The 23,376-nt window shown below is 42.4% G+C and overlaps 2 protein-coding genes across 3 annotated transcripts in view; one reads left to right on the forward strand and one right to left on the reverse strand.

Annotated features, from left to right (window-relative positions):
• Positions 1-9,217, forward strand: part of GAS6 (growth arrest specific 6) — a 42,319-nt gene extending 33,102 nt beyond the window's left edge. Inside the window, exons 11-15 of the mRNA XM_017817410.1 lie at positions 531-695; positions 2,192-2,360; positions 3,995-4,167; positions 4,980-5,208; positions 8,634-9,217. Of these exons, the coding sequence (XP_017672899.1) occupies positions 531-695; positions 2,192-2,360; positions 3,995-4,167; positions 4,980-5,208; positions 8,634-8,785 (888 nt within the window). The 3' untranslated portion in view covers positions 8,786-9,217. The remainder of the gene's footprint in view (positions 1-530; positions 696-2,191; positions 2,361-3,994; positions 4,168-4,979; positions 5,209-8,633) is intronic.
• Positions 9,218-13,270: 4,053 nt separating this feature from the next.
• The window catches only part of TMEM255B (transmembrane protein 255B), a 71,503-nt gene continuing 61,397 nt past the window's right edge, over positions 13,271-23,376 (reverse strand). The window contains exons 8-10 of one of the 2 annotated variants that reach the window (XM_017817312.1): positions 21,034-21,042; positions 18,561-18,704; positions 13,271-13,951 (exon numbers count right to left, since the gene is read on the reverse strand). In XM_017817312.1, coding sequence (XP_017672801.1) covers positions 13,784-13,951; positions 18,561-18,704; positions 21,034-21,042 — 321 coding nt within the window. In that variant the 3' untranslated portion in view covers positions 13,271-13,783. The remainder of the gene's footprint in view (positions 13,952-18,560; positions 18,705-21,033; positions 21,043-23,376) is intronic. The other variant, XM_017817313.1, reaches the window with a different exon arrangement.

The following is a 23,376-nucleotide window of genomic DNA, read 5'->3' on the forward strand; positions in this document are numbered from 1 at the left end:
GAGGCTTTTTTGAGAGAAAAGCTATTGCCTATTACATGTTTTTATTACCATCTCAGAAATCACATCATCTGTTGTTCTTTTTGCAGAAGTCAGTATTCAAAAACTGTGCCTGGAAGGCCTTCTGCATTATATTCCACTGGTCCAACAAAAGCCATCTTGTCTGTCTTTCCAGCTTTTCTTTTCACATGCAGTTGCAATAAGAAGATTCTCGTTAATAACTCGTTATTGCATTTACATTTTACATAGAGCAACCTGCATATGTCACATAATCATTCCATTCATGTTTTTCTATAGCTGTTTTGAAGTAGCTGGACTGTCTTCACTGTTAGGGTAACTGCAGGTTGCTTTCTAGAGTAAAGATTTACATGTCAAGGTCGAATGTAATTTAAAAGGTAGACAAAGAGGCTTGGGGACAGAAAATATTTTTCTGTCTTGGGGATTTCACTGGCGGGGTCTGTCCTGTAGTTGAGGCTGCAGATATTAAGTTCTTTTCATAGTGAATTGTTCAATTTGGAATTTTATTTTTTCAGATCTCTGTTGAAGAACTCGAAAGAAATTTAATTTTAAAGGTCAACAGGGATGCAGTTATGAAAATAGCTGTCTCAGGGGATCTGTTTACTCTATACAAAGGAGTGTATCAGCTGAATTTGACAGTAGGAGGCATTCCTTTCAAAACAAAGGACCTTATTCTACCAGTAAGTATAGCACGATCCCTCATGCTGCTTTGTATGCCAGAAGGGCTTGATTTCATCTTTTCTGAGAGCAGTTCAACCTGCCCTGAAACAGGTGGCATTGTCACCTTCTGGATACAACTTTCTCTCCATTAACTGTAGCAGGAGTGTAAGCTAGTAGCAAAGGTGAGACTCCTGATTTTTTGATTGGTAAGTTTGGGTGAGATGCATCCCGCCTGTACAGTTGGGGCACAGCAAAACTGGAGCACATGACAAAATTCACTGTGGTCATATGGACTTGGAGAGCATGAGTGGCCCTGGGGGAGGTGGTCCGTGGGCACTGTCTCTCTGTGAGGGTGCCACTGTGCCTACTAAGTCTGGAAACAATGTTGGGGCACTTTTTGTGTTGCGACCAAAGTTTGTGCTTCACGTGTATTGTGTGACAATTTTGCTGCTTCCGTTTGCTCATTCAGTTTAGTGAGATCTGAGGAAAAACAGCTGCTTGTTTTTATTTATTTCCTCCTAATTAAAGTAGGTAGGGCATATGAATAAAAGTTAAGGCGCTCCTTTGGGTGAGATTAGATGATTACTACATTTCTGAAATAGCTGCTGCTCAGGCTGGTTTGAATGTCTGCCACATACAGAGGTAGCACCTTGAAACTCTAATTTGCATCTCTTTATTTCTAAATGAGGTGACAAGCTTGTGGCTTGTGACTGGGAGTGTAGTAGCTGAGGAAGGCTCCTGTGCTTCACAAGAAGTCATTCAGGGCCACTGCTTGTCTGAAACAGTAAGGTCAGGGTGTGGTCTGAATCTAGGATTGAGAGCCAAAAACTCCTCAGGTTTTTATCCTGGCTCAAACATTTAATTCTCTCTCTCCTTCAGTTAAGTGGGAATAATGGTGCTGATTTAGAGGCTTTACATACTGTCTCATGTTTTAATGCTGAGATTTCATACAGGATAGCCTAACTAGAAGCTGGAAGGAACAAGGTGTGTGAAGAGTGGTGTGCCTGTCTTGTGGCTCAGGCACCCCTCCTTAAGCCAGAACCTAAAAATATACTGTGATCAGGTCTAATGTCTGTCTTGTGTGTCATGCAGGCTGTTTGCAATGACACAAAGGCCCAATCCTTTTTTTAACTTCCAGTTAACCTCCAGCATTCACAGTGCAGAATTATGGGAGTTACAGAGCTTTGGTAACAGATCTTTAGAAATAAGTTGCACTGATTATCTGCATCATAGGGGAGATTACAGAATCAATACAACCAAATCAGCACCTGCACTAGCTAGTGTCCTTCTGTCCTGTGGAGACAAACTGAGCTTAGGGGAGTTTCCTGGGGAATACTGAACACTCATTTGCTTGGGGTTGCAGGATTGAGATTGCTGCCAATTAGTTTGCATGTGCATAATGCATCAAAATTATTTCTGCTATTTAGTATCGTAACATAACTCAATATTTCTCTGCACCCAGTTCTTCTTCACTGAACAGCAGTTTGAAGCATGAGATACTGCTTTATCTTCCTAGATAAACCCTCGGCTGGATGGTTGCATGCGGGCATGGAACTGGCTGAATGGGGAGGACACCTCTATCCAAGAGACCATAAAGATGAATGAAAAGATGCAATGCTTTGCTGTAGCAGGACGAGGGTCTTTCTATCCTGGCCGAGGTTTTGCTGTGTTTAATCTTACTTATGGTAAGTAGTTTGGTTTTTTTTTTTTAATTTCTGACCTCTTGTCCTGCTATTAACCATACTTGGTTTATAAACAGTGTAAAACTTACATGTATGCCAGATTCACTGTTCATTGATGCACAAAAGACTGGCAGCTGTGGATGGAGAGGAATAACTAAACTTGTGATTCATAGCAAAGGAAGTCCTATGTATGATGGTTAGAACTGGTGTGAATATACCCAGCATGGATTAGGTTCACTCTGTGTAGCTCCAGTAATATATTTCACATCCAGACTGGTTCTAGCTCATCCTCAGCCCAGAGGGGCTGAGCAGCTTCTCCACCAGCAGCTTAGGTGCTTCCAGTCCTTACCACTGTTTCTGCTCAATAGGGAGAGCTGTAAGCCACAGTGCTGTATCTTGAGTTTATGATGGACAGAAAAATCAATATTGTCTGTAACAAAATGTCTGAGGTTGGGTTCACTTTTAATCATGGGGTGGCATTAGTTACACTTGGGTCAAATGCACTAAGCTGATACAAGCTGAATGAAATTGGCATAGGTAGAGTAATAACAAGTTTCAAACTCGACTTGTCCATACTAATGTGGCACTCAGAAAGGCACCTTTTTATTCTAGATTATTGTATTTGTTTATATGTCTGATCAACTGTCAGTGGTTTTGAACCCACACAAATGCCGACCACCTGTTTCAGCTTGGCGTGTAAGTCCTCCTCTTCAGGAGCCATCTGTTCATCGTTATGTGGATTTTTCTGCTGTGCCATTGTAAATTAGGGAATATCAGCAGTCTGTCATACTATTTAGCACATGGATTCAAAAATGACAAAGTAAAGACAAGCATCTGAAGTGCAGATGACAACACTCAGCAGAGATAAGGCCTCAGTACCCACATTCTTTTTTTCTTCAAACAATTATTCCCTATTTTGTTTTTTTTTCCTTCATAATGGTAAGCTTTATAAAGAATGAATTATTGTATTCCAAGGTGTGGTGAACCAGCAAAGATAATACTCCTATGAAGGGAGGTTGCAGGAGTAGGATTGAGATCTTTCTTTGTAGCCAGCACTACCTTTTAAATTACAAGGGCACTGAGACAGTAAGAAGATACCAGAAAGTTTAATTCACGATTCAACAAGTGAAATAAAACATCCCACACTTCTGGAGGCTGGTGATCAGGAAGTATTTGGTTAGGTGATGAGTGTAGTATGCTTACATAATTTTTCAGTTTAATACAGACTTTCGTAGAAATGTTTCCCATATGTCAGATTTGGACTTAGATTCCTCAGTGATCTTTGGGCAGTCAAGAACAATTAAAAATTGGGTGCCCTACTTAGCAGCAGTTCTTTGAGTGTGTTGCACTGACAGCCATGGGAATTTGAGTATTTCTTTGTGATAAAAAAGCTCAGCATTATCCTTTGACATTCTGAAAAGCAGCAGAAGGCAAAAGGTAACAAGAGGAAACTGATGCCATTTTCTTCTCTGATTTTATGTCCAGATGCTTTGGAATGATTTTTTTTTTTAACAAAAGAAATGTGGCAATCCCTCCATAGGCTCATCTGCCTGTGCTCTTCTCTAGGGAGAAGCTGCACAGCCTACCCATTTTACCTGTTAGTCCTATGAGTGTCCTGCGCGTTTTTTTTTCTGCAGTGCAACCTTCTTCTGGAAATGAAACCAAGAAGAACTGGGAAATAGAAGTAAATGCTGTAATTCAACCAGCAACAGATACTGGTGTGCTATTTGCTCTAGTTACGGAAGAAGCATCTGTCCCTTTATCACTGTCTCTGATTGACTATCACTCCACAAAGAAACTGAAACAACAGGTACAGACGTAAGCATTTTTCTAGAGAAGGTTCCTTACTGTTCTCTAGGAACTGAAAATCATTTTCAAAAACAGTTATCAGGTTTGCTGCCTGCCTGTTTATTTGCCCCACCAGTTCAGAACATGGTCTGAGACAGCAGTGCTTGCCTGACACCGAAGTTCTGCCTCTTATGCGTACGTGTCAGACACTATTAGGGGGCTCTTTGCAAATGTGCTCTAGGTAAAAGATGGAACTGCTCTCTTCAATGCAGGCATATTTGACTATTTTTTTCTGGCACAGAAGCTGTTTAGTGCCATAAACCAGAGATTTCCATTCTTTAGAGCTCATCAGTAACAGTCCCAAAGTAGCCAAGGCTTTAGGTGTCACTCTGGGTGCTGTGAAAGGCCAGTTATGATGGACTGCTGAAGCTACTATTTAATAGCATTCATAATAAAGGGCTAGATTCTGGCGTTTCACAGGGGTAAACCAGGAATGATTTCACTAAAACCCATGAGCAAATTTTTCATTTATAGTCAGCCGACAGCTCCAGTTGGCTTGGTTCCAGTGCAATGTAACAACCTCTGCAAGACCCCCTAAGAATTCTCTCTGAGAAGACACTGGTTTCAACCAATAATTAGTCCACTGGTTCATTGGTTTTTCGTCTGTGCAAATGAGTTCATAACACAATCAGCAAGTGTAATAAGCCTAGTTCTCTGGTGGCTCTGCAAAATGTTAGTAATAAAGGCCACAGTGGGGTCATCCTGGTACTGGATAAGTGTGGTTAGTATATTTCTGCTCACTGCCTCTTTTTCTTTCTTTCTCCTGCTGTTCAGTTTATCACTGTGGCCTTGGAGAACATAGTTGTATCCCGACTGGCAATAAATCTCTGTGATAAGAAGGAACACTCTGTGGACATCATCCTCAAGAAAGATCACTTATCCCTGAAGGTAGATGGGATAGCAGGAGAGAGTGAACTAAGCATCTCTGAGTTAGAGGACAGTCTGTCTATCTTGGAGAGCTCTTTGCAATCACCGGTGAAGACATATGTGGGAGGATTGCCAGGTGAGCCTCCAGTTTTGTACCATGGACCACAGGCTCCCAACTCGCCTTCCTGAGCTGGATGCCAGGAAAACCGTTTCTGTTTGTGCAAGTTGTGAGCCTCCTTCTCTGTTTATTCTCGAGCAGGCTTTGTCTGCAATGCAGGCACGTGACCATAACAGATCTGGGGTTGGACTTTTCTTAAGAGATTGTGTCCTTCTGAGGACAGCTGGAGGCAAAAATAGAAAGAGGAAGTTTTGCTTTTTCAGCAGTAGGACTGATTTGTCTGAAGGATACCTGTAAGGAGGATCATTATCTTAAACCTGGTAAAATCCTTAGGAGCTGGACCACAGGCCCCTGCAGTGCTTTATTAGTATAATAAACCTGTGAGAGCATTCCTTGAGAGGAATACTAGGGGCTTGCATTGTTTTGACTGAAGCCTGGGAAGCCCAGTGTGGTGATTTTTCCCTGGCTGATGCTCTCTTTGAACTGATCACAGCACTCCACAGTTAACAGATTGCCTCCCAGCAAAGGGTATGTAGGGCACAACCAAGGGCATACCACCATTTATAGTTTCTCTGGCTTTTCAGCAACAACAGGGCTTCTTCTGAGAGGTCAGTTTGCTCCTCTGTTCTGAACCTGAAAGATCAAACTTTTATCTGAATTGTGAATTTTGGCCAAGTTTGGGAGTTTGTTTCTTGTTCTGGCTGAACTGGTTTATCAGTCCCTTCTGCTGAGGAATGCAGTTCAGGAAACACGTCTCTGATGCACATGATGCCAGCATCTAAGCAAAATCTTGCCCTTACTTGCCCAAGCAAGGGAGAGGCAGCAACACTGGCCTCTTAGTAGGTGCTGAAGCAGTCAGGCTGGAACAGAGTGGCTGAGGTGCCGTGTGTACTAGGACACATAGAGTGGCTTTTCTCACCATGAACAAGAGTTTAAAGAGTATTTATGCTGATGATGTAAATGGCTCCTAGTCACACCTAAAAGGAGGAGACCAGATACTCTGGGACATTCACACACTGGTAGAAACAAGCTGAAGCCCCAAATGTGGCATTTTCCAGTGTCAGATTGAATTGTCCAAGCTGGCTATTGCATAGGCAAGATAGGACACCTACTTTCTTTTAAGTAGCTCTCAGATGCACAGCAGAGGGTTTTATAGCTCAGAAAACAATCCCATTCTGTCCCTATCCCAAGTTCTCTATGGTTTGGTTAGACTAACTGTGCTGGGTGAAGCACAGTTTTAATTATCCAGAACTAAGTGTGAGATACCATAGCTATGGCTGTTTAGACCCAGGTGGCATCTGGAGGTTTAGCTACTTTCCCCCCTTTGATCTGTTTTGCTCAGTAACAGGAATTTCTGCCAGTGATCTGCTTTTGCCATTGAGAGGAACGCAGCACTTGCATTGAGAAACCTTGTCATTTGCCAAACAAATAAACATTTCAGCACTTCAGTTGGGGTAATCTTTCTGGGTTAAATAACTATACCGAATGGTCAGATCTAAGTGAGTTTGGCTCCTTCAGATTTTGAAAACATTACGTAGTTTTTGTTTTTCCTGGCTTCCATACCCAGTGGAAAAGAACAAAGTATAGTGGTCACACTTAATGTCTTTATTCCATTTGCCACAAATAAAGAATTCTAGGATCCAAGTATGTAATATGTCCCATCCTCAGTACAGCTAATATTGCAAATGTGGAAGAAATACTATGGAGAGTTTCAAGAGATAAGAGGGAACATGTAGGCATTTATTACATTTTCTGTGGTCTTTTCAGTTCTGGTAAATCCTGAATTATATAATTTATGTGATGCATAGGTGTTTTTTCAGGAAATGTGCATTCCACCAGGTGAAGGAGCCTTTAAACTAATCTTCCAAATCTTTACAGGACCACATTTCAGACAGATCCATTTCTAATCATAACAGAAAATTAAATATTTCACCTGATTTACAACTGTAACACAAAGAAAAAAATTTATTTGTTTTTATAGTATCTTACAGATTCATCTGAAAGCCCACACTGTCTTACAGTCAGCCCTGTGGCACATGTAACAGCAGTCTGCATGATTCCTTAGATGAGTCTTCAAGGTGTTAAGCCACAACTTCAACTTCTTCTGCATCAAAATTTAGTTTACATTCATGTGAGGTGTTACGGAGATGCCCCCTTCTTTTAAGCATACTTCAAAGATAAAATTTGGGAAATAGGGAGGAATAGGTAACTTCTTAAGTTAACTTCTTAAGTTCTTAAACTATAGTTTAAGCAACTACTGAGGAATGTATTTCTCACACAGGAAGCTGAAAAATTTCTAGTATCTCTTTGTGGTTTACAGATTCCCCACAAATGTTCTTTCTCTCACTCAGTCCTAGACACACTTTGGGCTGTGTCTGATCACATCAGCCTCAAATTTGGCCCTGCATGTCTCCAAGCAGAACCTTTTAAATTTCATATAATCTTGGGTCAACAGGACAACCTATTGTTAGAGTTGTCCTTGCTTCGGTGTAAAGATAAGGGGTTCGTTTAGCTACCTGCATCACTGTGACGTTAAATAATCTCTGAGACGTTTACTATTTTCCACTGCACAACCAGTTTGATTGGGTCAGCTTTGAGTTGTAAATAAACTAATGACCTTTGGGGAAGGGTAGAGGACACAGCTCACATAATTTTTCATGTCATTATGTTACTGTGTGGGGTTTTTTGTTTATTTTAGGTCAGTGTGTATATGATGTTAGAGAAGTTAGTAATTTCTCTAGTCTGTTGGACTGTACTTGGTGTCTTTTTCCTTGTTATATGTTTTCTGCCTCTGATAAACTGAGTAAAAGTATGTCACCAGTGAATCTCCATAGAAAAAATTAGTCTCATTAATCTGACCAACTCAATAGATGCATTCCAACACCTTTCTGGTGAAGGCCGGCAACCTCCTTGTGCATAATCATCATAAAGATGAGTCCAGCAAGTGATAGAGGCTGCATATAGGAGGTGCTTTCCTGTCATAAAGTTCTTTCTATAATCTTTTGGCAGCTATTTTGAAGAGAGGGAGCATTAGAGGAAGGTGTAACAGCTCCACTAAAGACAAAGTAGAAGGTTCAGAGATGGAGAGGGGGGAAAATATCGAGATGGAAAGCAGTGTGAACACAGTTGTGCAAGTGGAGTGAAGCCTTGCTGCTGTGCAGCACATGGTTTTATCAAGACTGGAGGACTTGCAAAGATACAGAGCAACTGAGGAAGGGTTCATTCTGGGAGAAGGGCTTTTGTGCACCAGAGCAGATGGTGTTTTCCCCATGTCTGGGATTGTGCTCTTGCCTTCTGGCAAGAAAGGCAGGGGGGAGGTAGAAATCCTGGGGTGGGGAAGAGGTGAGCCTAAATTCGTTGAAGTAATAGTCATCTGAGCATAGGTAGGGCAGGTATTTATTTAAAACCAGCCATGAGAGATCTTTGTCTTCTCTTTCCCACAGACGTTCCTGTCACTTCTACTCCGGTCACCGCGTTCTACCATGGCTGCATGACTGTCAAGCTGAGCAACAAGGCACTGGACTTAGATGAGGCTCTCTACAAGCACAGTGACATCACCTCACATTCCTGTCCTCCAGTTGAGGCAGGTCTGTAGGTACCACTACAGTGCGAAAGTTTTATACTCAGAAACTTTCAATGCTTTTCTTTTTTTTAAAGATATAAATTATTCAGATCTACCGCACTGCGTGTATAGTTTCTCTTAAACACTGAAGTTATGTAGGAGCTACTGATCCTTATGTCAGATTGATTATTGAAATACTCTTTGCTTTGAGGTTTAAAGGTTGTAATATATTTGTAAATAGTTCAGAAGACTAATATTAAATAAGTCAGAAGTACAGAATATACCAAAAGCGAATGTTATCTTTAGACTGTAAGAGACAGTTTTATCTGTAATGTGCAAAACACGGTAATATATGAGTGTGGACTGGAAGAAAAATAATAATTCTGTATTTTTTTTTTATTACCAAACACTGCTTTCTGATTTGCAAAATACGAGAGAATAAAATATTTACATACAAGTTTTTAATTTACCTGTACTGAGATTTTTCTGTATTCTGGTATTTGGAGATAATGACTCAGATTATGCCTGATGTGGAGATTACAGTAGTGGGGGAGTGCTGTTTGGTTGGTTTAGTTTTTTGTTTGGAGGTGGGGGGGGTTATGTGCTTACATCTGTATTATATATCTGCTCAGCTGGAGAGCAAATGTTTTTACTATTGTTATTGCTAGAATTTCTCTTCTCTTTCTTTCTCTGAAAGAAAACTCAGTTGTGACCTTTAGAAAACCTCTTGGTCAACAGAAAACAAAGTTGGGTCAGCAGGAAACATTTAGAAGAAACAACTCAATAAGTTGAAAGCCACATGGCTTTTTTGTCGATAGCCACTGAAGCAAATGATGAGGTGTCGAGAATTGGGGAATATTATCTGCTGATGACATATTTTTGCTGCTGAACTTTTAGGTTGGCTCACTCACTGTGACCCTAGTGGGAGCAGAGGAGCTTGAGCTGTGAGAGTTAGCCAGGCCGAACTACAGTGAGGTCGGAATATACCTGAGGGTTTACTCAGGAGAGGTTGTAGAGCCATAAAGTGCATTCAGCTTTTAAGTTGGGCTGGGCTTTGCCTAGCCTGCTCTGAGCCACTTAAATCTTGCTTTATTTGGTCCTTGTCTTGCACCAAATTAATAAACTGAGCAATACAGGTATATGCTGTGGTGCGAAATCCAAATACTGGATGGCTAATATTACACCATGCTTCAGAGGGCTAATGTGGAAAAGATCTAATTCTACAAGGTCTTTTATAAATTATTCCTGGTCATTCATCTCATGTTTTTCCTAAGCAAATACGGAGATGACACATTAGTCTAATAATCCACATGTGTGGCAACATCTGTGACCAAGCTGTGACGATGTAACTGTCCCAGAGGAAAAGATGAAAGAGTGGGAAGACTATCCCAAGCATATTTTCTGGCAAGGATCCCTGCTTTATTTAGCAGAGAAGAGGAAGGTATTCTATTAGCCGTTAGGCAGCATGGCATCATAGCTCCATGTCATGACCAAATCAGTCAGCAGTAATGCAGTAGGGCAGAAAAGAACTTTATCACTTTCAACCAACCTACTCATTTACACTTGAAGAAGGACCTGTCAAAAGACTCTTCACACTCAGGTCTGACCAGACACAGGTTTAAAAGGGAGGTTTCTCACTGGACAGTAATAACTAATTGGCAGAGTGCATGTGGATAGAAAACCCCAGAAGCAGTTCTAGTTTTTGCTTTTTTTGATTGAGCAAGGGAAACCATGTTATTCCTGAGAGTGCTTTGTGTTAGAGCTGATGACTCTGGATCAATTTGTGATTTGATGGAGCACCCAAGAAAGATTAAATTAGTATCTTCAGTAAGAGCTGGAAATCTTGAAGATACTCTGGTTAATAGCATGTCCACGCTGCAGCGTTTTTTATGATTATTTTAGTCCTTTACCAAAATACATCTCTGTGCTGGTTTTGGTTAATATTCTTCATAGTAGGCAATATAGGGCTATAGTTTGGGTTTGTTCTGGAAACAGTGTTGATAACTCAGGGATGTTTTAGCTATTACTGAGCAGGGCTTGCACAGCGTCAAGCCCTTTTCTGCCTCTCACCCCACCCCACCAGCGAGGGGGACGGGGGTGCACAAGAGTTGGGAGGGGAGACAGCCAGGACAGCTGACCCCAACTGACCAGAGGGATATCCTACACCGTATGGCCTCATGCTCAGCATATAAAGGTGGAGGAAGAAGAAGGAAGGGGGGACATTTGGTGTGATAGTGTTTGTCTTCCCAAATCACCATTACATGTGACATTGCCCGGCTTTCCTGCAGATGGCTGAACACCTGCTCATGGGAAGTGGTGAATGAATTCCTTTTTCTGCTTTCCTGGCATGTGTGGCTTTTGCTTCACCCATTAAACTTTATCTCAACTCGGGAGTTTTTTAAATTTATCCTTCCGATTCTCTCCCCCATCCCAGGGAGAGAGTGAGCAAGTGGCTGTGTGGAGCTGAACTGCTGACTGGGGTCAAACCAAAACAATTTCCCATCTCTTTAACTTGGATTAATCTGTACTGAAAAAAGTAGACTTGGAAGGCACCTGTTTTTAAATCAAGAAGATGAAACAAACTCTGTTTTTCTTTGTTCTTTTCAAAGGAAACATGTTAGAAAAATAATATTATGTCTAGTATTTTTGTATAATTTCTGTGGTAGTTCCCAAAAAACTACCATGTGGCATAAATGAATCACAAACATGTTTTACTTTTGTGTTAATGTAAGTGGCATTATTTATGAGGCCAGAATTATTTTGGGTCCTGGAAATGTGAGTTCTGTGGTACATTATGGTACTCTGCAGTTTCATACTAAATGCTATGTGAACAAGACTATTTCATTTTCTAATTCAGAGCAAAAATTGCTCCAGACTTTGCATATGTGTGTATGTATGTGAAGACATTTTGCATAGACCACAATGCACCCTGACTCAAAATGTGGTTTAGAAAAGAAATCCAGAATTTCTATCTGGAGAATAACAGAAGGGGAGGGAGTTCTTTTGTGTAAAGGTGAATTTTTAATACCCTCCATCAGTACCACACTGGAGGAAGAGGTCTGGAGGAGGAGGCAGCTGCAATAAGCATTCCTTCATTCCTTCTCAGTCATTGCTTCAACGTAAGAGAAACATTCATTTCATTTTTGTTCAGTTACTAGTTTAGGTGCTCAACTCAAAGGGAGCAAGTCTGTTCTGGGATTTGAGTCCTCAGAATGAACCCAGGTGATTCCCCTGGTAGTATTCATAGCAAGCAAAAAGTAAATATGTGGTTTCACTTACTTCATGATCATGGTGACTGTGCTCTTCATAGCATGTATTTGCACAAGAACTAAGCATTTTGGATGCATTAAATTAATGTTTAAAACAAAAATAATGGTCTCCTCTGACTTCTGTTTCTCTCAGTCAGGTTCATATAACTCAACAGTACACATAAGGCACCTCGTCACTGATGTTGACATCACTGGCCTAAAACTTTGCACCTTAGAGAAACCTTAACAAAAGGTGGCTTTTATGATCCGTATAAATTAATCTCTGATCTTACGTGTATTAGTACTGAATCTGCTTCTGCTTTTTATACACAAATGTACGTGAATTAACAGACATTTCTTGAAAATTGGAAAATATGTAAAAGGATGATCATTCTTTGTTCTATTTTGAGCAGGTCTGATGGTGTCACTTCCTTTGAAAGGAAACTGTCAAGTAAGCTGATTTGGTTTATATAGTTTTTTTCAGTATCTTCATAATTCAGAGCAGCTGCTTAAAACGTTAATGAGAAATACCTTCCTTTCCCTACTTTGCTCTTTGGCCTTTCAGGAAATTTTTGTAGCTTCCTTGATGTCTAGACTGTAAGATCTATGGAGCAAGCAGCACCAACATCCTTCCTGCAGGAGCAAAATGCAGTAAAGGGGTGCAGCAGTCAGATGGGTTTTCATGCTGGTGTAACCACTCCTGTCCCAAAATGTGGCAGCCAAGTGCCAAGATGAATCCCAGCCAGTGTGATGCACAGTGAGGCAGAAGGGTGCACACATCAGGGACATGTTTTTTTTCCGGTCAATGGCACTGCCAGAGGTATTGTTGCTTAGCCTTGTCTCTATACAATAGGAGAAAATTAAAAAAAAAGGAATTATGACCCTTCATTCATTCTGTCTCAGTCATTGTAAAGTGCCTGCATCAGATCTTGATCAGTTTAAAAATAAATAACTGGCATTTAAATAGAATGGTTTTGGTTGTGGTCTTCCTTTGACTAGAAAGGAAATAATTTGGACACTAAAGTACAGCATAAAATACACGTCTGGAAATTTCATCTTTAGCACACTGACATGACATTTTACTATGCAGACTAGACTGGCACAAAGTACAGATGTAACAGTCCAATAAAATTAGCCTTTCTGTCTGAAACTTGAAAAAGGAAACTGTTTGGTAGTGTACTTCTTCCTCTGTGCGATTTTGTTTTCCTGTCCTTACAAATACAGACAGCCTTAGGTACAGTATAAATAGACACTCTGAATTTTATTGTAAAATAATTGCCACACTTTATTGGTACAACACTTTCACCAAAAAGGGTTATTAAATAAATACTACAAGCAAACAAACACCTGGCCTCTTACTGAAAATTATTGACTCAGAGAGCTTCTGACTACGCACTCAGACAGCACAGGCTTAAACCCCTCTATATTGGTTTATGAAAGCAGAACACGTATCCAGAGTGTTTTCTTCATTTCTCCCATTGAAGAAAATCTATTCTGCAGTGCACCGAGAAGGAAAAGTCTCATCCTTACTGCAGCCAGAAAGCACTACTACACCTGACTGCAGGCAAACTAGGTGGTGACTGGATGTCCCAGTGGTGATGTGCCTGCCCTTAAGTTTCCAGGGTTCTGCCCTGCTCACAGTGAGATGCAGGTAAAAGCGGAGTGGCTGTAACACACTCTGCGGTGGGTTCCTTTGGGAAGTCTAGTGCCTGCACAGCAGTTTCCAGAGATTTCTTAGAAACAAAATAAAAGCCTACCAGCTACCTAAAATTAATTCTTTGTTCTATGGTGCATATGGTGGAGGCTTTTCTCCAGGCAGGCAGTAAGTCGGTGTATACAGGGCTGGAGCATTTGGGGGAAGACCATAGCTGGAGCTGGACTGAGATGGAGGCTGAGTTTCTTCTGATAAAGAAATGTCAGTAGATGATGTTCCTGGAAAATTGTTGGCAGGCTGTATGTAGACAAAAGAAAATACCTTATTCAGTAAAGGTTTACAACCCCATTGCAGTTCTGGGTTTTTTTGCCATGTTAGTGTTAGATAATGAGCTTCATGATTAAATTTCTCCTGCATTGCAGCTTAACATTAACTTTAGTTCTAAAGCACCTGCTTAAGTCTAGCAATTATGGTGTTTAGTGAAACAAGACAGATTCCTTCTGTAACTTAAGTCAGTTTTAATAGACGTGGTGCAGACAGCTGGGCAATAGAACAGAACAGGAATTTCTGGAGGAAAAGATGCTCTGGCTTCCTGGGTGAGGCACAGCACCTGACCGGCTGATTAGGTTACGTGTAGCTGCTTGTTTCCAGGCATCACTGTGAAATTTAAATTACCTCAGATGTAATTAATTTCAGTTGTAGTACTTGCATAAATGCAAAGTCTTATTCCTTTGCCAAATACATGTTCTTCTTAAGAAAATTTTACAGGTAGGCATGTGTCTCCCTGTAGGTCTTTCACTTTGGCTGTCTCAGCTATGGTGGGGCTTTGGTTAAAAGAGGCACAAAAAATAAATAGAGCTTAGGAAGTAGCCTATGTTCAGGAACAAGCAGAATTTATTAAAAGAATCCATGTAGGGAATAATGTTCTGGATAAAATGCTACCATTCTTTTAACCAAGTTTTGTCACTTATGTCAAGAGGGTCAGGATTTTACTCCTCCCCTCATATGCCAGCACATGCCAGTCCATGCGCTTCAACTGGAGAGTCGGGCTCAGGTCCCCTCAGGTTCAGGCTTTAAGTGAACTTTAAGTGCCTGGAATTTAAAAAACAAAATGAAGTAATCATGGAGCCTTTTCAAGGGAATTGAAAAATATGGCAAGTAAACGCTGCTCCCTGCTGCTAAAAAAATTAATAGCCACAATCTAAAAGGCCAGTACCAGGGCTGGCCCTTGGACAGTGGCATCTCAGAGCTGCCCCGGTGTTGGCAGACCCCATGCCAGAGTGCCCAGCTTCTCCACGGGGCTCTGGGTGAGCAGGGGCTGTTGCCCTGGGTCAAACTCTCCTGGCAAGGAGAACGTTATCCTTCATTTGTGCCACAGGGTGACTTAGTGAGTGAGAGTGGGGACATCCTGACAGGAAGGCTAATTATGTCCTTCAACCCTCTGAGGCAGTGCAGGTATGCTAACAGACCTGCTAGCTACATCAGCTCTAAACCTAGTTGTGGGTTTGGGTTGTTTTGGTTTTTTTATTTTGGAGGTTTTGCTTCCCTCCCCTCTCAAGCTGCAACCACTAGTTCCATCTGTTTGCCTGAAATTGCTTCTACAGCAAGTTCTCCTCTAGCACAAATGACTGGCACAACCCGTAACTGCTGTCATCACCACCAGTCCTTGCACAGCTGATCACAACCTTTACCTGACCAGTTGGCAGGCCTGTTACTGGTTGTGACTGAATTGTACCAGGAAGTGATGAATGATTTTGTTGGCACAATGAACAAAATAAATGTTTGTTACATCCTTGTCAAAATGCATTCCTGTTATCATCCTTTCTTTTTGCATTTGGCTGATTTCTGCTTGTAGACAAGGAAGTCATGAGGTGAACTGAGGAGTGTTTACCACGAGCTCAGGTTGCAATTCTTTTAAAGACTCAGTTTGCCCCTCCAGCAAGCATTTATTCAGTGAGATCCTGGATTCAGCAGAGGACCAGGAATGAATGTCATATATCTTTAGCCTGAGACAATCCATGTGTGACTCTAAAGGTTAGACCAGCTCAGGCAGGCAGGGTCTCCTATTCTGTGGACAGCTAGAGCTTAATTCAGTTGCCCACATGTAAGTGCTCAGCCCTTTTGGGATGCCAAGGGATATTCCAGATATCCATGCATATTTGACACAGGGAGGACTACAAGACCTGGACCTGGGCTCTCTCAGAGGGGCAGGAGGGAACAGGTGGCTCCTTGATTTCTTTATAGGCAGTACTAGATCCCTAAATGCCAGTAGCCCTTGCATTTAGTCAGATGAATCCTGGCTCCAGATTCCTAGCTCCCAGCATTAAGAACTAAGACCAGCTGAGCAGGGTTTGTGAATCCAGCAGAAGGCCTGAATCCAGCAGCTTGGAGCACTTAGATGGATCATGAAGACTTCCAGCCACATGGATTCAGCCCACAGCTCTCAAGTAATGGAAGCAGATTACAGTTAAGCTTCTGGCTGTTCCTAATCATCCCTGCTTTCAATATTCACTGTTTGTAGCTTTGAGTAAGTTAATTATGATTTTTTAACTCATATACTGATGCAGAAATTACTTCTCTCCCAACTGCAACATGATGAGCTCAAACATACAGGGAGGTGGCTGGCTCGTGGGTTTTTTTCTCTTTCCCCCTAGGAATAAATAAGATTAAATTTTTCCCTCTGGAGCCGAGTGCTTCTCACTAACGTTTTCTGGCTTGGGAACAGCTGATGGTGTCTGCCTATGTATGTTATGAAGGGGAAAGAAGACAAATGAACACACTTATTTAAAAAAGTAGAAATTAGGAAAATAACTGTGTTTGCTTTGGAATGCAGACAAGAATTTGGGGTAAATACAGTGTATTTCTGTTTCTCAGTGGACGCAGGACTGAACAGTTACAGTGGATCCTCATGACTATTTACATGCATCTTTTCAGCTTAATTGTTTTCTTTCATCTGTTTTTATCCCCTTCTCTCTCTACTCTTGGTTACATGCTAACTCAATTCTGCAGAACAGCACAGCTTTGCAGCTAAAAGCAAACAAAAAGAGATGTTCTCTTTTGCCTCTCAACCCTTGGTCTCAAAGTGCCTGGACCCATTTATGGTAATAAATAAGACATGCCAAGGACTGTTCTCTGGCTGTGAAGCCAACTGGCACAGCACATACGACATCCCTACAGCTGAACTCTTACCACCAAACCAGTGGGACTGTCTGTGTGCATGCTGCTGACTGGGAACAGTCCATTGCCCTTGCCATCTTCTGACCCCTTCCTAAACATTGTTGGGAGACTGTTAGATGGTCTGGGCAGCATTCTAACTATTGTGGATGATCATGATGTCCCAGTGCTGGTGCCTGGTAGCTTATTGGCCCTGAATAGATGTAGCCCAGGAGGCTGTGGGGCACTGGTCCACTGTTAGTTCATGCTAGATTGTGCAGTGTTTTCAATTAAGAAGTATTGCAAAACTTGTGGTACCCATTGGTCTAGCACTACACAGCCAAAGTATAACAAGCCGTCACATGGAACAAAACAGTCTTACTGTGCTTTACTAGATCTAAAAGCTCCTGTGATTGCTACAGGGTCTCAGTATATTCAGTTATTTACCAGATCACTCTAGGGGCCTCTGGTGGTCTAGTGGTTAGGGTGCAAGACTCTCACTGCTGCGACCCGGGTTTGATTCCCGGCCCCCCAGGCAGATGGAGCTCGTTAGCCCTGTGAGGCAATCCATCTAAGAGAAGGTCACTCTAAACAAACCTTCGAGCCTGTGAAGGGTTAATGACCTTTCCCAAATCTTCGCTTGCGAAGACTGGCCATTATTATTATTATTATTACTATGTTGATCACCTCACTCTGGCGGGGAAAAAAAAGCAAACACCATCCTCAGCACCACTCTTTGCATTTTCCAAGCCAGCTCTGCCTGAACACAACACAGGCTTGGAGCATGACTTGTACCTCAGTCTTCTGAAGGAGGTGATTGGCCTGAAGCTGACTCAGCTCATGCTGTATCCCCTCCCGCAAGGGGTGGAAGCTGCATCTCTGGCAGCTTTCCTTCCTGCTTTCAGGCCAGCTGCCTCTGGTCAATGAGGCTCACTAACCTCTGCCAACTGCCAGAGCTGCTCTGTACCTGTTGTGTACCAGTGGTGGCCCGTGGCAGATGCTTATTGGAAGCTGAAAGAAACAGGGCTCCATCTTCTGATAAGCCCCCGTTGGTTCTTGTGGCGTGCAGACATTTGGGGTCTTACTGGGCTGCAAGTGAGACCGAAATCCCTAACCCCTTATTTATACTCCTCCACACTATCCTGTGGCATTTGAATCTTCTCTTGTTTATAAAAGCACTTCCTATTTCTGGCTTATATTGCCCCTTAATAGCTTTACTGAGGCAACCAACACTTTGTGTGTAAGAAGTTATCACTAATATCCATCCACAATCCTTTCTGTAGCACTCAGTTTCACAGGCCTCTTATGTCCTCCCCTTTCTCGCCTCCTTTCCATCTGATAAGTCCTAGTATACTTATCTCCATATTAAGAGTAGGGTGGGCTAAGGTGTATAAATTTTTCAGCCAAATCCTGTGTGTGTCAGATGCTTCCTTTGGGTTCCCCAGTGCCTCTGTTGCTGCTTTATCTTGCCCAATATGGGGGCTGTGTTCACCTTCATAACTACTTGTACACGGCCTGAATCCCACAGTGGGATTCCTGGTCAGCAAAGGACAACCAGAGAAAGCCCGAGGTCTGAGAACAGACTGAAACTTAGTGCAGACTAACTCATCCCAGAGATAAACCTGTGAGTTGGGATCAAACTTCCTTGCCTTGATTCAAACCCTAGAGCTAAGATCTACCTCTGCAAAGTATGTACTGAGTAGCATCTTATGCTTTTCTGATGGAGTAAGAAGGGTGCCATTTTGTACTGTACCTGAAGAGCTAATGGGTAGGATGGATATGTAGAAATAGTTGCTGCAGAAGGACAGAACCCAGCATATGTCAGGATCTGCTGGGCAGGATTGTACAGGATCTGAGGAGGAGGTGCAGCGCTGAATGCAATTTGGGACAGAGGTACCTGTTTAGCACAGAAGACAACAATATATCAGCACAGCATAGAGGGAGCTGGAGCAGGAACTGCTCCTAACACAAGCAATCAGACAATTTAACAGCTTTCTATTTTCCAACACGATTACAAAAAACCACGGAGCAGACAGAATGAGAGGGTGTATCCAGAGTGAATTTTCTGAGTAAAAATACAGAGCTATTTTAATCTTCTTTCCTTGGAAAAAGACGGCTGGTGCTTCCCTAGCAACAGTTCCAGAAGCACTGGCAGGACTCCAGATCTGAGACAGCCTGAAGAGCACAGCATACAGCATACATTTGGCTGTCTCTTCTCACTCATTCCAGCACTGAACACCCAGTCCTTCACCATTTGCTGAAGACGCTTTCCAACAGCAACTACCTGATGCCCTCATGTCTTTTCTCACTGCTTTCCTACACGGATTTACAAAGATCTCCTTTTCCAGACCAGTTGCTCTTCTTTCACAGTTCCCTCTCACTTGTGAAAGAGAGTTTGCTGCTAGCTCTCCAGTATCGCTCTCGACATGCATACCTCATTCCTACCACATAAAATCCTTTTCCCGTGGCTTTATTGACATGTCCCTTAATTACAATGTGAAATGAGGTTTGCAGGAAGAAGTAAGAGCTCATATTAAACCAACTAATAAAACTTGGTAAGGAAAAAAAAGAGCAAAAGCTAAATATGAAAGGGGGTTTGTGTTAAACCCTAAACCTATGTGCTATATAACCATTTGTGAAGGACAACAGAGCTCTGTGAAAGATTTTCTTGAGATAAATCCAGTGGGTTTTTTTCTTTCCTTTGTTTTTGTTAGCAGATTCCTCCACATGAGAGCATGGAATTTTCTTTTCACTGAAATAATAAAACATGGTAGTTGCCAGACAAATGCTGAAAGCAGCAGCCAGTATTTTTTTTCTTGGCGTTTCCTTTCAGATTTATCAGTGAGAGACATAAACCACTGTATCCTCTAGAGATAGTGTGATACCTCTGAGATTAAGAAAGAGGCATATTAATTGTGTTTGTACATGGAAAACATCTAGGTCACTGATGTACCACATGAGGTTACCTGACAATTTAGGCCTTAGCTCCTTAGAGAAACTTAGCATTTTAGGAGCTGGCACAGAAAAAGGCTGGGGTTGAAAGCAGAGAGCTTATTTCATGGGAGAAGCAAGTCTCTCATTTTTAAGGCATCCTCAAAAACACTCTCATCTGCAAGGTAGCCCCCTTTCTACCCACCCTGCTGGGTGGATATGGTGGGGAGAAAGGAAGAGACATTGCCTTTTAGACAGTGAGAAGCAGTTAATATGCTTGCCTCAGACCCAAAGGTTTGCAGCCAGCAACATGGCCCCAGAATGTGCCCTTCCTTCTTAGGAGAAGAGAAATTAGATCCCTCTGGTTATGGACATCAATGCATCAAGAAACACTTGTTTTGCCCGGTGTAAAATACAGATGCCTGTTCTGCATCTGTCACTGATTTTCTGGTGTGAGTCTCTTTGGGTGCTGCTATTTGACCTGTTTTGAGTTCTTCTCCTGGGAACCTCTCTCAATCCTCTCACCTTCCCTCTATCCATAGCAGCACTGCTCTCTAATTGCTAAGTATGAACATCACAACAGTCCTAGGAGACAGTTTTAGGGAGTCATCTACTCCAAATCCACTGATCAAAGCACCTTATTATCAGGCTATCTGGTCTCAGCCCAGAGCCATCAACAATTTGCAGGTACTGAAGCTGGTTGAATGATTTTATTAAGTATTCCAGTAATTACACTATGTTAAATTAGTCACCTAAAATACACTGGTAGGTGGAGACATTCTAAACTAAACCACCACCCAAGTCAAAGAGATAAAGAGCTACCAACTGGTCAGGGTGTGCTGCCGGTGTCAGCTCATTGGCCTGACACAGACCTGCCAGAGCATTTATTTTCAAGCTACAGTTACTTTTCACATCAGACTGCACCTTTAATTGCATGAGTGCTAAGCCATGGCAAGTAGCTCAGTAATTAGGTATTAATTTTGTTTCCTTTTTTAAAGTAGGGTTAAGGAAGAGGAGAGGGGATATGGGAATGCTATTCAATCTGTTCAGATTCCCTTAAGGAGACTGCAAGAAGGAGACAAATTGAAAAAAAAAAAAAAAAAAAGGCAGCAATCCCCTCCCCAAACCATCAGTAGTTCAGATTAATGCAACCCTAAACTCCCAGAAGGCAGATTCCTTGGCAAGGTGTGTCAGGAAAACATCCAGAAGTCATCAGATGAATACGGGGACAGGGCAGGGAGTTTCTAGATTAACTCTTAGGACCAGCAAGTGAAGTTTTCCATGCAATTCTTTACCTCCGTCTTCTGTAAGAAATAATCACAGTGTGTTATCATTTTGGATACTGCAAGTCCATCTATTGAAGTTATATATTAATCTGCTTTTTGTTAAAGGTTATTTTAAGGTAACTGCCCAGCCAGTGTCCTATATCCAAGCACATTGTAGACTTGAAAAGGAAGGTACCTGTCGCAACCACTGCAGCCCCACGGGTTACATAGGGGCCACTGAGCTGACACCTTGGGAGTCAGGAGAGGATGAAATGTTTCCCACTGAGCCAGCACAGCCCTGTGGCAGGAAGCAAAACTACAGGGAGCGTGCCACAGTCTGTAGGGAATTTGTCACAAGAAAGAAAGCCCGCAAAAACCAAAACAACACTTTTTTTTTTCTGTCCAGGAAATATGATGGGTTTAAAGGCAACGGCACTGTTTTGCAAACTCTCCCCTTTGTAGCATGTTTTGGCTGCCAGCATTCCCGAGAGATAGACATGATGTTTTCTGGAAGTTTTTTGGAAGTTAATTCCAGAGCAATGCCCTGAGGCGTTTCAGCTGGGCTTTGCAGCTCTTCCTGCAAAATGCTAGTGAGCACTTCTGTGGGAAGGTGACATCCTGAAACAAAGAAGTTCTCCCACATATTTTAAAAGGTTTCTTTCCTTATTTCAGTCCCATGCCCCTTTCTTTCCCTCTTCTGCTTGATGTTTTCTTGGCCCTGTCTTTCCCCAAGAGTTACTGCTTTTCTAAGGCAAGGGAGTAGCAGATTAGCAAACCAGCTCTAGTAAATAACTCAAAAGAACCTGAAAAAGCACAGGCAGGAGCAAGGAGTGGTCACTGCATTTTGAGTTGCTGCTTCAGTAAGACTTTCACAAGCACAGCATGGATCCTGTGCTGAGGTGACTGACACAAACTCATCTTTCCCTTGATCTAGGAGTACCTTTTCTTCTGCTCACACTGAGAGGAGACATTAAACAGTTTATTCAGGTCAAGTTTTTACCTGGAGCCTTGACAGACTCGCTCCAGCCAAGTTTGGGGGGAAGCTGCCCATCCACTACTGCTGCAATTTCCTTGCACAGCTTTATGCCACTCAGTCAAAAGGACCAAGACTGTGACCCAGGCTCTGCCTCCTAGCCAGGCAATGTATGAGGTCACGGAGATCCCAGTTCTCCCAGGAACATCTCCTTGGCTTGATATCCTTCACACGCAGTGCAGTGATGGCCCCGTGAAGTACAGAGCTGTGTCTGGGCTAGAGCTTGCCCTGCTACAATGCATCAGCCCAAATCCCATGTAAGCCTTGGGTTGAGCAAGACATTAGATGGACTTGGGCTGGCTCTCTGTACCTTTTCCCATCTCAAGAGAGCACTAGCAACTCCAACAGCTGCACTTGCACCCATCTGCTAGGCAGGGGAAAACACTTAGTGGCGCTAAAAAGCTCTCTCAGGGATTTAGTGTAGATGAGCTTCATATAGCTGTTCTCTCCCTTATTTCCCACTGCAGTTGCTTCTGCCATTGCTTCTCTGACGAGTAGGAGATGAATTAAGATGGGAAAGCTGCTCCCTCCCATTGGGCAGCTGCAACTCTTTACTGGCTGGCTACAATCTTATCAACTTCTAGCAAGAGTTCTCTGACTTAAATTTGATAGGTCAGCTGCACGTCTTCCATAGGAAAGCTCAGTGTGCTCATTTCCCTTAAGGTAGAGAGGGAAATATTTCCTGGAAATTTTGCAACTCTTAACAGAGATAAATTTCAAATAATTCATATGGCTCTGCTCTGTCAGGTGGTTTTAAGCACCCAACACACGTTGTAGCTAGGCCAGGCATGCTTGCTGAGGAACTCTGGGTGGTCAGAGCCAGGCCTGGATGGTCTCCAGTCTGACTGGGTCCTTGGCTCACTGGCTGCTAGCTCTGAGCAGCACCTTCCCTCTAGTCTGCCCCTTCTCCTGCCCAGATGTACATCTCAACTATCTCTCTTGCTTTCTCTTCCCTGCTCCATACCTCTCTTATTTTGTTTTACCTGTCTTTTTATTGAGTTTTTGCCTCTGGAATAGCCACCAGTAACATCATGGATCTAAGATGACCTGTGCTGCTATCACACCTCCCTTTGGCTCCTGCATTTCACTTCCATCCCCTCACCTCCACCCATTTAGTTTGGAAGCTTTTTGGGCTGGGACCATCTACTCCTCTGAGAGTCTAATCAATCATGAGCCCCTTTTTTGGTCTTTAGGCACTGCTTTAGCAAACATGACCAGTGACAGTGATGATCCCAGGAATAGCTTCACCCTTTTAATGTGTAAGAAAATCTAGGTGGATGAAGCATTGTATCAGATTATCCCTCAGCTAAAAGCCTCTTCTGACTGCAGTGTTGCGCATC

Source organism: Lepidothrix coronata, unplaced genomic scaffold (genome assembly GCF_001604755.1).
Source record: "Lepidothrix coronata isolate B3197 unplaced genomic scaffold, Lepidothrix_coronata-1.0 Scaffold60, whole genome shotgun sequence".
Taxonomy (NCBI): domain Eukaryota; kingdom Metazoa; phylum Chordata; class Aves; order Passeriformes; family Pipridae; genus Lepidothrix; species Lepidothrix coronata.